The 13,404-nt window shown below is 43.9% G+C and overlaps 1 protein-coding gene across 2 annotated transcripts in view; it reads right to left on the bottom strand.

Annotated features, from left to right (window-relative positions):
• Positions 1-7,300, bottom strand: part of LNP1 (leukemia NUP98 fusion partner 1) — a 111,401-nt gene extending 104,101 nt beyond the window's left edge. Inside the window, exon 1 of one of the 2 annotated variants that reach the window (XM_077480204.1) lies at positions 6,810-7,300. In XM_077480204.1, the coding sequence (XP_077336330.1) occupies positions 6,810-6,968 (159 nt within the window). In that variant the 5' untranslated portion in view covers positions 6,969-7,300. The remainder of the gene's footprint in view (positions 1-6,809) is intronic. The other variant, XM_077480205.1, reaches the window with a different exon arrangement.
• Between the last annotated feature and the right edge of the window lie 6,104 nt (positions 7,301-13,404).

Genomic DNA, 13,404 nt, shown 5'->3' with positions numbered 1-13,404 from the left:
CATACATGGGCATTGGTGAGGATGCATTGCTGGGCACTGGTGAGGCTGCATTGATGGGCACTAGTGAGGCTGCATTGATGGGCACTGGTGAGGCTGCATACATGGGCACAGGTGAGGCTGCCTACATGGGCACTGGTGAGGTTGCATTGATGGGCACTGGTGAGGTTGCATTGATGGGCACTGGTCAGGCTGCATAGATGGGCACTGGTGAGGATGCATTGGATGGGCACTAGTGAGGCTGCATTGCTGGGCACTGGTGAGGCTGCATAGATGGGCACTAGTGAGGCTGCATTGCTGGGCACTGGTAAGGCTGCATAGATGGGCACTGGTGAGGCTGCATAAATGGGCACTGGTGAGGCTAAATAAATGGGCACTGGTGAGGCTGAATAAATGGACACTGGCGAGGCTGCATTGCTGGGCACTGGTGAGGCTGCATAGATGGGCACTGGTGAGCCCTGCATGCTTTATGTAGTGAACTGCTGAGCCCTGCAATTCTTTACGTAGCACACTTCTGAGCCTTGCATTCTTTATGTAGCACACTCCTGAGTCCTGCACTCTGTTTTTTCTTATCTTCATAACATTTGATAGTCATAGCTCAAAAAATTCGAAGAAGTATCTTTTTTTAAATCTCATGGACGAAATGTGAGAAATAACGTATATATCATACAATAATTCCATAAGCACATACCACATACACTGCATATATAATTTGAGGAAAGTATGCTTATAAAATAGTTTACCATTTGCCAATATAAAAAAAAATGTCCCGGATTTAATTAAAAAAATCTGGCCACCTTATTGTGAGGAGGAGTCGTCACACTGACTCTGGTGTGCACAGGCTGGTCCTCCGGAGTGTGTGCATTCTGAAGAGTGTGGCTAGAGTGTCACAGTGATGCTTAGCAACAGTGTGTCACTCTCTCACCACCTCGCCACCTCCCTGAAATGTGTTTTTGCAGGTTGGGATATCTGAGAACGTATATATGCTGAAATTCTGTGATAAAACTGTATTTAGCTCTTGCTGGCAGTGGCGTACACAGATAAAGAGCAATGGAATTCCTACATAAAGTGCTGCTTCAAGCTTCATCCTGTGTTTGGAAACATGGCTGAATGGCCATCTTTGTTGAAGGAGAGGATCAGGGTTTATTTTGAAAAATCTTCTATTTTAGCTGTGATTCAGTACCCCGATAGCAAGCAATTGTGCTGCAAGTTTGAAAATGACTTGCTAAGCTTTTTCTAGACTTGCCAGGCTTCACAAGAGTGTTTCACAATTGCAGCAAATCCGCATTGCATGACTCCAGATCAACTTTCTTTGCAAACATTCTGCAAGTCTGCCGCAAGTTCTTGTTCAATTACAGTATGTTGTGCAATAGTCATCCCACAACAAGGGTCACTGTGGCTGAATCTTCATGATGTAGACTTGCAGAGCTCTTGCTGTAGACTTGCCACTGCAACTTTGAAAAGTGTCAACTAGAACTTGTGGTTCAAGTGCTCTGCAAGTGTACAACTTGCCAGCTAAAATGTGCAGCATGTTAACAGACTTATAATTCAACACTGCCACAAATTTGTGGCAAGTTTTCCTTGCTATCTGGGTAACCAAGAGCCTAGGTGTTTTATTATGTAAGCAGCACTGGAGGTGAGACTGGTGCATAGCTGCCAACAGTCCCAATTTTCACGGGAAAATCCCAATTTTGGGACCCTCGTCCCGATCAGAGGCCACCCCGATTTGGGATTTTGCCTTTTTTTTGTCCAGGGAAATTGGGAATGTTTGGCTCTGCAGCAGCTGGCTCCAACAAAATGGGCAAAGGCGCTGCCACTAGATCGTTCCCCTTGTGTTCAGTGGAGAGGAAAGGGGGCTCAATCCGTGCAGCCAATGAATCGGCTTCTCTCTTCACAATTCTGAAGCCGGGATTAGCTGCTCTGCTCTTGTCCCTCTCGGTGTATGTACAGGGGGTAACTATGTAAAGGGGGGTTACTATGTATGGGGGTTACTATGCACGGGGGTTACTATGTACAGGGGGGTAACTATGCACAGGGGCTTAACTATGTACAGGAGGGTAACTAGGGAGAGAGGGGTAACTATAAACGGGGGGGGGGGGTAACTATGTTCCTCCAAACCTTTCCCTTCTTGCATCCTTTCCCTCTCCATCCCTCATTCATATCAGACTCTAACCACACCCCTTTGAGCCATTTTGCAGTTAAGTGTCCATTTATTTGTTTTATGGAGTTCAAGAGCAATTCAGTACATTTATAGGTAATGTAGAAAACTAGTGTAGTGATAACCCCGAAGGAGCTGGTTAAGTTTGTTCAGTCCGTTACTCTGCCTCTCAACCCTCTCAACCCTAATTATAGCCTCAGCACCCTCTGGCCACACCTGGCAATAGTGTAAGTGCAATGACCAATGAGGTAAACACATGTTATAATAAAACACAGAAATAGTCTTTACTGCAATATTTCTGTGGAAGAATAACAAACAGTAACAGTATATAGTCAAGTAATCAACTAGAGATCAATAACTGAGATTTAAGAGCAATACAGCTCTCAATTCTATATTCAAACAGTTTTCAGAGGATTCCAAACCTGAGAATGTCCCCAAGAGCAGTTAACATTTTAATAGTAACTAAGCACAATATAGCGCCTCAAATTTAGATTGGTTACCTCTACTCAGATTGGCTCTATGAGTCCAGGCAGGAGGAGAGCAGAGGAATGACTCTCTCTGTGTCAGGCCTCTCTCCACTGTTCCCTGACACCACAGGCCCAACTTTACACACCTATTCAAGTCAGCAAGTAATGACTTAACTTTTATAGATAAACTGTCCCACATACCCAATACATATGCAGAGCCTTGAATATGTGTGTGCGGATCCGTATGGCCCTAACAGCTTCAGTCCTTTTTATGAAAAGGTAAGCTTTGGTGTCTTTAGTTAGCCACTTTCGTTGGTACACTCCTGAGTAGCAGGGCAAACAATATAACTGGCCCAGATTATCAAGTGAAACAGACAGAATTTTGTTCAACAAGGTAAGAGGACAATGGTGTCTGTATACAATGTCCCAGAAATGGATAGCCTCATCCTTTATCCCTGTAGCACTACAAGTGTCAGCAAGATGACTACCGGCAATGATATTTGTATACAGTGTTCAAATAACTCTTTCTGTAGTGCAGTGTCTCTGTTCCCTGCAGATGGGCAGAAATGTCCTGTCACCAAATCCTGTGATCAGGGCCCAAGAGAACGTCCTGGAACAGGCAGACTTTCATGGCGATCTGAGCAGTCCCCACACACTGGAATAGTTAACCGTTCGCGGAGATGCGCCTCAATATTCACCTGGGATCCCCCTCTCTCAGGCTGGACATCCCAACTGGTGGCGGAGGCCTGAATTGCGCATGGAGATCATCTGAGAGATGATCTCCAGCACCTCTCTCTCAGGTCTGGTCTCTACTCCATCATGGCTGACTGAATGTTACCTCAGGATGCAAAATTGAGTCTTTTACTTTCCTGTCAGCAATGCCTGCTGGGATTTGTGTTTTCCCTGTATACCAGTCAATGGGACAGTTTTGCATAGGAACTGCATGTCTCAGAACCCATTTCAGCTCTCCCTGCAGTTCAGTACAATCTCTTCCATTGGCTTTGGTAACTGTGCCCTTAATTGATTTTCATCTTCTGGCCAATAGGGACACAAGAGAGGCCACTGAATGCAGATCTCTGAGTGTGTCAGCTCACATTACATTAACTCAGTCAGTGAAAACAGGAATGGGGGGGGTGAAAATCCCTCTTACAACTGCTAGCAGGCAGCTCTCCCTAACTCAAACTGGAAAGCCTGTGTACATTGTCCCGGTCAGCTTGGCGGGATTGTGGGTTATAGAGTGGGACACCTGCTACACTAGGATTTACACAATACACCAATCTCCCTACCACTGCTACACTGGAATGGTAAGAAATACAGTATATTACAAATACACCCAGTTGTTAGAAACATATGGGGTTTCATTTGTAAACCATTACTTTTATTTCTGTATCACACATTAAAACAACAATGTTGTTCCTCTGACAAGTTCAGTTACGAACTGTACCGAGTAGTCACCCTCAAACATATTCTTTGTTTACCAAACTAAGGATACATACAGAAAGACTAAAGCATGAGACAAAAAAGTTAATGTTTCTGAATATCTGTAAAAATGACATAAATACACATAGAACTAAAATTGTATAATACCACAAATTAATAATCTAATATTATGTTAGGGAATGACATGTGGAAGTCTGGTCATTTTTGTTAAATTAGTCAAACTTTCAATAATTTAATAAATACTTCCAAGCATTCTGGCCATTAGTCATTCTTATGTATCCAGCAAAAAAGAGTGTTAAACAGGAATAAATACTGTAGGTAGGTCTTTATTGCAAACGTAGCCTACTTTTCCGTAGGTTGTACAAATCAAGAAATCAAGTTTTTACCTGTAGTGCAGAGTTACAGAAGGCAAAAAAGTCATAAAAGTGACATTTTTTGTGGTTAATTAAAATATTAAAAGCTTTAGGGTTCTGTTTCTTCAGGAATTATAACAGCATTTTATCTGTCATTAGACCTGAAAAAGCATTTTTTATATTTTTAGTCAATAAAAGGTATCACTTTGACAACATTTTTTTACTTCTGTACCTTTGCACTTACATACAGGTAAAAACTCAATTACTTAATTGGTAAAAAAAAAAAAAAAAAAAAACAAACAATACTGAAAAATAGGCCACATTTGCAGTAAAGACTAAATGAATAGGTAAAGCCGAAGAAAAAAACCTTAATGCCGCGTACACACAAGCCAAATGTCCGACAGAAAAAGTCAGACAGAAGCTTTTCATCATATATTCCGATTGTGTGTATGCCTCATCTGACTTTTTTTTTTTATGAAAATTCTGACGGACCTAGAAATAGAACATGTTTTAAATAATTCTGACGGAACCAATTCCTATCGGGAAAACCGCTCGTCTGTATGCTATTTAGATGGGCCAAAAACGATGCATGCTCTGAAGCAAGTACGAGACGGAGGCTATTTGCTACTGGCTATTGAACTTACCTTTTCTAGTCTTGTCGTACGTGTTGTAAATCACCACATTCTTAACGATCGGACTTTGATGTGATCGTGTGTACGCAAGACAGTTTCAGCGGAACTCCGTCAGAAAAACCTTCAGAGTTTATTCCGACAGGAAAACCGGTCGCGTGTACGCGGCATTAAAGATGTACTTTATGTCAATTGAGATAATTTGTAGACATTGACAGCTAGTGGGGGTCACTGTTTACATTATTAGGGGATGGAGGAGGAAGAGCATAACAAATAGTGTAAAATATAATCCTGACAAAAAATCTCACCCACATCTGATCATTATTAGGTTTCTGTCACATATGTCTAAATGTCTATATATATGTATATATATCTGATTTTATGTAATTTGGACATCGTGTAATGCCAATTATCGAGGGGAACACCAGGGTGTAAGCACTCTTTATAGGAGGCCATTTATATGAATTAATTGGTGTGTCTGCCTTATTCAAGTGTTACCGACCATTTTAGATTCTAAGGGCCCATTCATAACACAATCGTTAATGCTTGCGGGGTGGAATTGCATTTTTTTGTAGCGTGTTATAACGCATTGGTGTGTGTTTTACATGCGTTGTATATGGGGTTTTTTTGCCTTGCAGTGCATTGCATTTATGCATGTTTGCGCACATCTGCGTGCATTTGAATATGTTGCGATGTGCTACGCTGAAAAAAGTAGTTCATGCTGTACTTTTTTTTCAGTGCCTAGCAAATGCAATGCAACACAATGCACTGGTGTAAACTGCATTCATAGGGAACCGTTATTTTTCAGTTGCCATGCATTGGGAAGTGTGTGAATGAACCCTAGGTGCAAAGTGCAGTATATATCTTCTTGAGACTTATAGGGGTTGATTTACTAAAGGCAAATCCACTCTGCACTACAAGTGCACTCAAAGTGCACTTGGAAGTGCAATCCCTGTAGATCTGAGGGGAAGATCTGAAATGAGGGGAAGCTCTGCTGATTTTATCATCTAATCACGTGCAAGCAAAAATACTATTTTTTATTTTCCTTGCATGTCCCCCTCAGATCTACAGCGACTGCACTTCCAAGTGCACTTGTAGTGCAAAGTGGAATTGCCTTTAGTAAATAACCCTCATTGTCATTGATAACTGATTAACACTTTGTTAATTACTGGATGCATCTAAAATCCATCAAGCATTACCCATGCAGGAATGAGCAAAGATTTTCTGCATACAACAATTGCTTTTGCCAAAAAGAAATACGTTTTTGGGGGTAAAAACAGTGACTGCTTGATCATTAACATTCAGGGACAAGCCCTATACACACTAATGGACATGTTTAATAAGACAGTGCAAAGGCATACAGTGCAAAGGCATACAGTGCAGAAACCCAGCGGTCTCTCATAGATTACATGCGTTTAGACTGATCTAGGAAATGAAAGATGATTTTGATTGGTTGTTACGAGTTACTATACTTGTCATGTAGCCCAACAGAATTTCTATAAATGCAATCAATAAAGATTTTTTAATTACAAATACAATGATATAATGAATTTAATATGCAAATAATTTTTCATATGAATGAAAATGATCCTTACTTAACCAGGGGAAACACTTTAATAATGCAAATTGTTACCTAGGTAACCTATAACAACCAAATATTGATCATTGTTCATTCATTGACTACTCCCTAATGACTTTTCACTGGTTGATATAGAAAACTACACTTCACAGCACCTTTTTAAAGAAATGTTAGCATGATACCTACCGGACATGGAAGAGAAGCTCTCCTTTCGGAAAGAGCCCGCGACTGGCGCTTCCTGTGGTTCCTGACATCTTTATCATTATCCTCAATTCCGTTATGTCCCCAAAAGCTGCTCATCCACTTCGCAAAGAGGATGTCATCATCGTCTTCCTCGTATTCCATGTACAAAAGGCCCAAGTCAGGTAAAGTCCCAACCAGTGCAGGCAATGACCGGTAGGACAAGTTGTAGAACGTCGCTGCTCACAACAGTGCAGATCTGCTAGTAAGGGAAAGGGTTAGATCATTTCAAACCAGCCCCCTCTTAAGCTGACTTTAAGGAGGGGGGGGTGAGAGGAAGCAACAAAGCAGTTGTAGCCTCGGACTTTATATAAGCCAATGCCTTGTAAAATATTTATCAGAGGAGCACGGATAGGTCTTTTAGTCTTTCCATTACATTGATTCCAAAGTCACACAGCCTAAAGGGTGCTAACTGCTACAGTATTGTCCAGCGTCCCTGCTGCCCACTGCATCTAACTGTCGATAGCTGTCAGGTCTGGCAGGCGAGAACATGCCTGCAAGCTACTACAGGATTTCAACGAGGCAGCAGCTATGAAAATTGGAATGGACGTATTGACAATTTCCAGAGACTGGCAGAGTTGTTGTGGAGGTTTAACAGGCACAGATGAATTCCCAACCCCTGTGACAGCTATTACTAGAGCACCAAATAAAAACCGTACAGGAACCGTGCATTACAAAGACACAAAAGTCTCTTCCCTTCTGATTCTCTCAATTCAAATAACTGTAAGGCTGGGTGCACACTAGAACACGCAATGGCTCACAGCAGGAGTGCGGTGCATCTCCATTCGACGTTTCAGGTCCGATTTCAGCCAAAATTTGATAGTTTATCAATGCAAAATTTGCAAATATAACATTTTACGTTTTTCTTTAGTGCTGCTGTTTTTTGCAAGTTGTACTTGGACAATCTACTTTATGTTCTATTGTCTGATTATATTTTCTGCAGACATAGGCCTCTCCACATACAGAAATACACTATGGGGGTTATTTACGAAAGGCAAATCCACTTTGCACTGCAAGTGCACTTGGAAGTGCAGTCGCTCTAAATCTAAGGGGTAAATCTGAAATAGGTGGAAGCTCTGCTGATTTTATCATCCAATCATATGCAAGCTAAAATGCTGTTTTTTTTTCCTTGCATCTTAAATTTGAAAGTGCACTTGCAGTGCAAAGTGGATTTTCCTTTAGTAAATAACCCCCTATATTACCAAAAGCATTGGGACGCCTGCCTTTACACACAAATGAAATTTAATGGCATCCCAGTCTTAGTCCGTAGGGTTCAATATTGAGTTGGCCCACCCTTTTGTAGCTACCGTGTTTCCCTGAAAATAAGACCTACCCCAAAAATAAGACCTAGCGTTATTTTTCAGGAGGGCTGCAATATAAGCCATACCCCGAAAATAAGCCCTAGTTTAACCACTTGTTTATGGGCACTTAAACCCCCCTCCTGCCCAGACAAATTTTCAGCTTTCAGCGCTGATGCACTTTGAATGACAATTGCGCGGCCATACAACACTGTACCCAAATGACATTTTTATAATTTTTTTCCCACAAATAGAGCTTTCTTTTGGTGGTATCTAATTACAGCTGGGAGTTTTATTTTTTGCTAAACAAACAAAAAAAGATGCAAAATAAAAAAAAATAAAAAATCATGTTTAATAGTTTGTTATAAAATTTTGCAAACAGGCCATTTTTCTCCTTCATTGAAATGCGCTGATGAGGTGGCACTGGTGGGCACTGATAGGCTGCACTGGTGGGCACTGATAGGCTGCACTGGTGGGCACTGATAGGCACAGTTAAGGCGGCACTAATAGGCACAGATAAGGTGGCACCGATAGGCACAGATAAGGCAGTACCGATGGGCACAGATAAGGCGGCACTGATGGACAAAGATGGGCAAAGATAAGATGGCACTGATAGGTGGCACTGATGGGTGGCACGGATGGGTGGCACTAAGGGGCACTGATAGGTACCACTGATAGATGGGACTGATGGGCACTGATAGGTGGCTCTGATAGGTGGCACTGCTGGGCACTGATAGGCAGCACTGATGGGCACTGATGGGCGACACTGACGGGCATGGATATGTGGCACTGAGGTGAAGCACTTATGTCGAGGCAGATTGTGAGCACTGATAGGTGGCACTGTCGGCACTGTTAGGTGGCACTGTGGGCACTGATGGGTGGCACTGTGGGCACTGATGGGTGGCACTGATGGGTGGCACTGATGGGTGGCACTTTTTTAATATCTAGGTGGCACTGGCAGGGGGCAGGTGGGCACTGATGAGCTGGCCGTGATCGGGACTGAAGTTCCTCTCACGGCCGCCGGTGATCGCCTTTTTTTTTTTCTCCTCGCGCTGTCAGCGCGAGGAGAAAAAATTGCTGATTACCGGCTCTGTTGTGTCACATGATCAGCTGTCATTGGCTGACAGACCACTGCCACTGCCTGTATGACAGGCCCAGTGGCTAGGCAAGGAGCTAGGAGATCGGAGCCAGAACTGAGAAAGAAGTGTCACCAGCACACCAGGATCTTCAAAATTGGGTCCAAAATTTTAATCACATAGTATCAAAAAAATAAATAAAAGTGACGTTTCGGAGCCACGCAGGGCCCCTTCATCAGGCATGTGACGGTAGGTCACATAGGTCACATACCAGATGAAGGGGTCCTGCATGGCTCCGAAACATCGCATCTATTTTTTTTTTGATATTTTGGCGATCCTGGTGTGCTGGTGACACTTCCTTCTCGTGATTGCAGTCGGTTCCAGCTGTTGGTAATTTCAGCACCCAATTTAAGATACAGCCGTTTTTAGAGGAACGTGTGCATTGGGAGTATTGCATTGGATCATCAGGGGCCAGGCTTGGAGGCCAGTGGCTATAGCAGTGGAAAGACTCACGCAGAACCCAGCAGGATAAATAGATGTAGCACTGACCCCCGAAGGAGCTGCTGGTTTTATTGGGCTTACCGTTACCTTCTTGACTGCTTCTCTGTCTAGGGTTTTCTGTGGTAGATGGCCCAAAGAGATGTGGAAACTGACACTGAATCTTCTTTTGGGTTATTTATTTGAAGTATAAACAGAGTCTCTCAGTTTAGGGTAGAGGGTTAGGATTAAGTTCAGGTACTTTGGACTGCAAAAATGATAAGTCTCTGATAGAAGAAATCCAGAGAATAACCGTTTCACAGCTGGATTTCACAACCGCCGGATAGACCTCCTCTCACTAGGCCTAGCAGCCGGTGGGGTGTTAAGTAAAGTCTCTGCCACAGACTTGAATGTAGAATACTTGAGAAACGTCTCTGCCACAGACTTGAATGTAACTGAGGGACATTGACAAATTGAAAGAGCTATCATACGGTACCAGTATCTCTCAGCCGGTCCTGCAATACCTTATGAGTGTAGATCCATGAAGTGTCCTTCAACTGAGCCTCCAGGCTCCTTCAGAGAAGCCAGCCTTGTGCACTGCCTTTTCCGGAATAGTCCTCCCCTGGGTGCTTCTCCAGCTGCTGGGCTTCTCCCTTAGATGAGACAGCACTGGACCGCCTTTGCATCAATAGGACCCCGATATCCATTCAGGCCTGTCCCTGCAGTTGAGTCGCCTCGGGCTAGCCAGCCCCGAGACTTGGAAACGTATGATTCCGCACCCCAGGCCAGGAGGGCCATGGGGGTTGGTCAGGAGGACCAGAACCAAACAGACAGAAAAACCTCTCTGGACCGGAACCTGGAACAACATGATGTCAGTACCTTAAATACCACCTCCCAGAATGCACAGCAGGAGAACACTCCCACTGGGCTGGTTCTGAAAGAAACGTGGCATTCAATACACCCAGCTATACTGCGTTCTCACACTTGCCGGCGGTGAGAGTGACACCTGTGGTCAAGGAGAACCCAGAGAAAGAAGTTGATGGTTCACCAGAAACAAGAAAAAAGTAAGTTTGTCTAAGGGATCAGACATGAAGTTGTCCAGAATCTCTGGTGGCTCAGCAAGAATAGCTACTGCCAGATACTGCAGAGGTCCTGGGTTCAGATCCAGGTCCCAATACTCTACTTTACAAGAAGTAATTTGAATTGTTGTATTTTCATTGTAAAATGACATATGTCTATGCTACAGTATATAACAGTGGTTACAGACCAATTGCTCTCTTCTCTCCAGCTATTGAACCTAGGTTTCCCAAATGCAATCCCACAGTCAAGATAGGCGTGTTAGTAAGTATTAAAAACATATCATTTAATAATATATCACTTCATAGGTTAACAGTTGGCACTATATAAATCCTGTATTATAATAATAATACTAAAGAAGATAATCTTTACAAGATAAGGTTCTACTGAAAAAAAGTTTTGAAGATGACAGCTGAAGTCCCAGATCACAAATAAAAAGGTTGAGGACCTTTAACCTATTCAATGGATAGGCATGGCATGGATCTGTTTTACATACCCAAAATTTGTTTACAACTTGTATATACTGTAGTTCCATGATTGAAAATTCATTTTATTTAGGTTAAAAACAATTCTCATTAATTTGGATTTTTAAAGCAGAAGAAACAAAGGGTTGAGAGGCACCAGTTGGCTGAATGACTTCTTATATCTCCGAGAGACCATTAGATGAGGGCATTTAAAGTAGTTTGTATCTCCAAATGGTTATAATGTAACTTTCTTTCAATGTCTTGCAGCTGAATTTTCCAAGTATTTGTTTATTCTATGTTTAGGAAATATGAACCCATCATGTTTATTTGTAATAATAGTGGAAGTTGAGCAAAAAAAGGGAAATTCTAAGACCACCCATACAGTATGGGTCCTTTCACACGGGGCGGATCAGTTCTGATCCGCCCCGTGGATGTCCGTTTGCTCAGTGGGGATCACTCCGCCGATCCCCGCTGAGCAGGGAGATGACAGCTCCGTCTCTGCACACTGCGCAGGGACGGACCTGTCACAGCGCCGCTCTCCCCTATGGGAGATCGGATGACGACGGACCGCAGTGCCCGTCGTCACCCGATCCGATCCGCAGACGGATGGAAAAATAGCTTTTTCCTCCGTTACACTTTTTCGGATCGGAGCTGGTCGGATGTCAGCGGACATGTCACCGCTGACATCCGACGCTCCATAGAGCTCTATGGAGCACCCGTTCAGGTCCGCCTGAAAAACTGACAGGCGGGCCTGAACGGGACGTTAGTGTGAAAGAGGCCTAAGTCAGTTGCATTCATATAATTTAAATCCTCTGCAGCCCTAATTGGATGATATTTAAAGCACTGTGTATTCCATTTTGATCTTTTTTTATATTTTGTTGTATATTAACAGGGTTAATCTCCAGCATTCTTTTGTAGCCGTTTCCTGTCTACATGCATGTGTAGAAACTCATTTCAGTACTCAGAGGAAGTTGCCCGATGATGACAAAGGTGAGAGACAGATACATGTCACCCTATAAATGAAATTCCTAAACAAAGACCTTCATAGCAGGATCACTAGATATTATTTTAATATTAGCTGCCGATTTAAAAATACTGAGAATGACTTCTGAAATGAAATTGACATGTTTAACCGCTTCCCGCCCGCCCTATAGCCGAATGACGGCCTTAGGGTGGGCGGCTTCCCTCGCCTGGCCGTCCCTGGATGGCCTGGTGTTTACTTCCGCAATGCGCGCCGCCGCGGGCGCGCATCGCGGAAGTTCTGTGTTTGCCGTGTCCCCCGGGGACAGGCAAACACAGATCGCTGTAAACGGCCAATCACAGCGGCCGTTTACAGCGTGATCGGCGTGTCCAATGGGAGATGATCTCATATGTAAACATATGAGATCATCTCTCAGCGCCGCTCTCCCTCCTCACACAGACAGCGTGTGAGAGGGGAGAGAAGAACGGCTGCAGCAGCCGTCAGTGTACAAAAGAAAAAAAAAAAAAAAAGTAAAAAAAAAGTTTAAAAAAAAGTGCCATCCTCCCCCAGAGCCATCCTCCCCCAGTGCCGCCCCCCCCCCCAGTGCCATCCTGCCCCAGTGCCATCCTGCCCCAGTGCCATCCGCCCCAGTGCCATCTCCCCCAGTGCCATCCTGCCCCAGTGCCATCCGCCCCAGTGCCATCCACCCCAGTGCCATCCACCCCAGTGCAATCCACCCCACCCCAGTGCCACCTGCCCGCAGTGCTATCTGTCCCCAGTGCCACCTGTTGTCAGTGCCATTTGTCCCCAGTGCCATCTGTCATCAGTGCCACGTATAAGTGGCATCTGTCATCAGTGCCACGTGTTATTAGTGCCACATAGTGCCATCTGTCATCAGTGCCACGTATTAGTGCCATCTGTCATCAGTGCCACGTATCAGTGCCATTTGTCATCAGTGCCACCTGTCAGTGTCACGTGCCATCTGTTGTCAGTGTCACGTGTCATCAATGCCACTTATCAGTGCCATCTGTCATCAGTGTCACGCGTCATTGGTGCCACGTATTAGTGCCATCTGTCACCGGTGGCACGTATTAGTGCCACGTATTAGTGCCACATGTCATCAGTGCCACGTATTAGTGCCACGTGTCATCAGTGCCACATATTAGTGCCACGTGTCATCAGTGCCAC

This window comes from Lithobates pipiens, unplaced genomic scaffold, assembly GCF_037356315.1.
Source record: "Lithobates pipiens isolate NorthernLeopardFrog02 unplaced genomic scaffold, aLitPip1_a1.2 Scaffold_16, whole genome shotgun sequence".
Lineage (NCBI taxonomy): Eukaryota > Metazoa > Chordata > Amphibia > Anura > Ranidae > Lithobates > Lithobates pipiens.
Note: the sequence above shows the minus strand (reverse complement) of the source record. Positions and strands in the feature narration are given on the sequence as shown.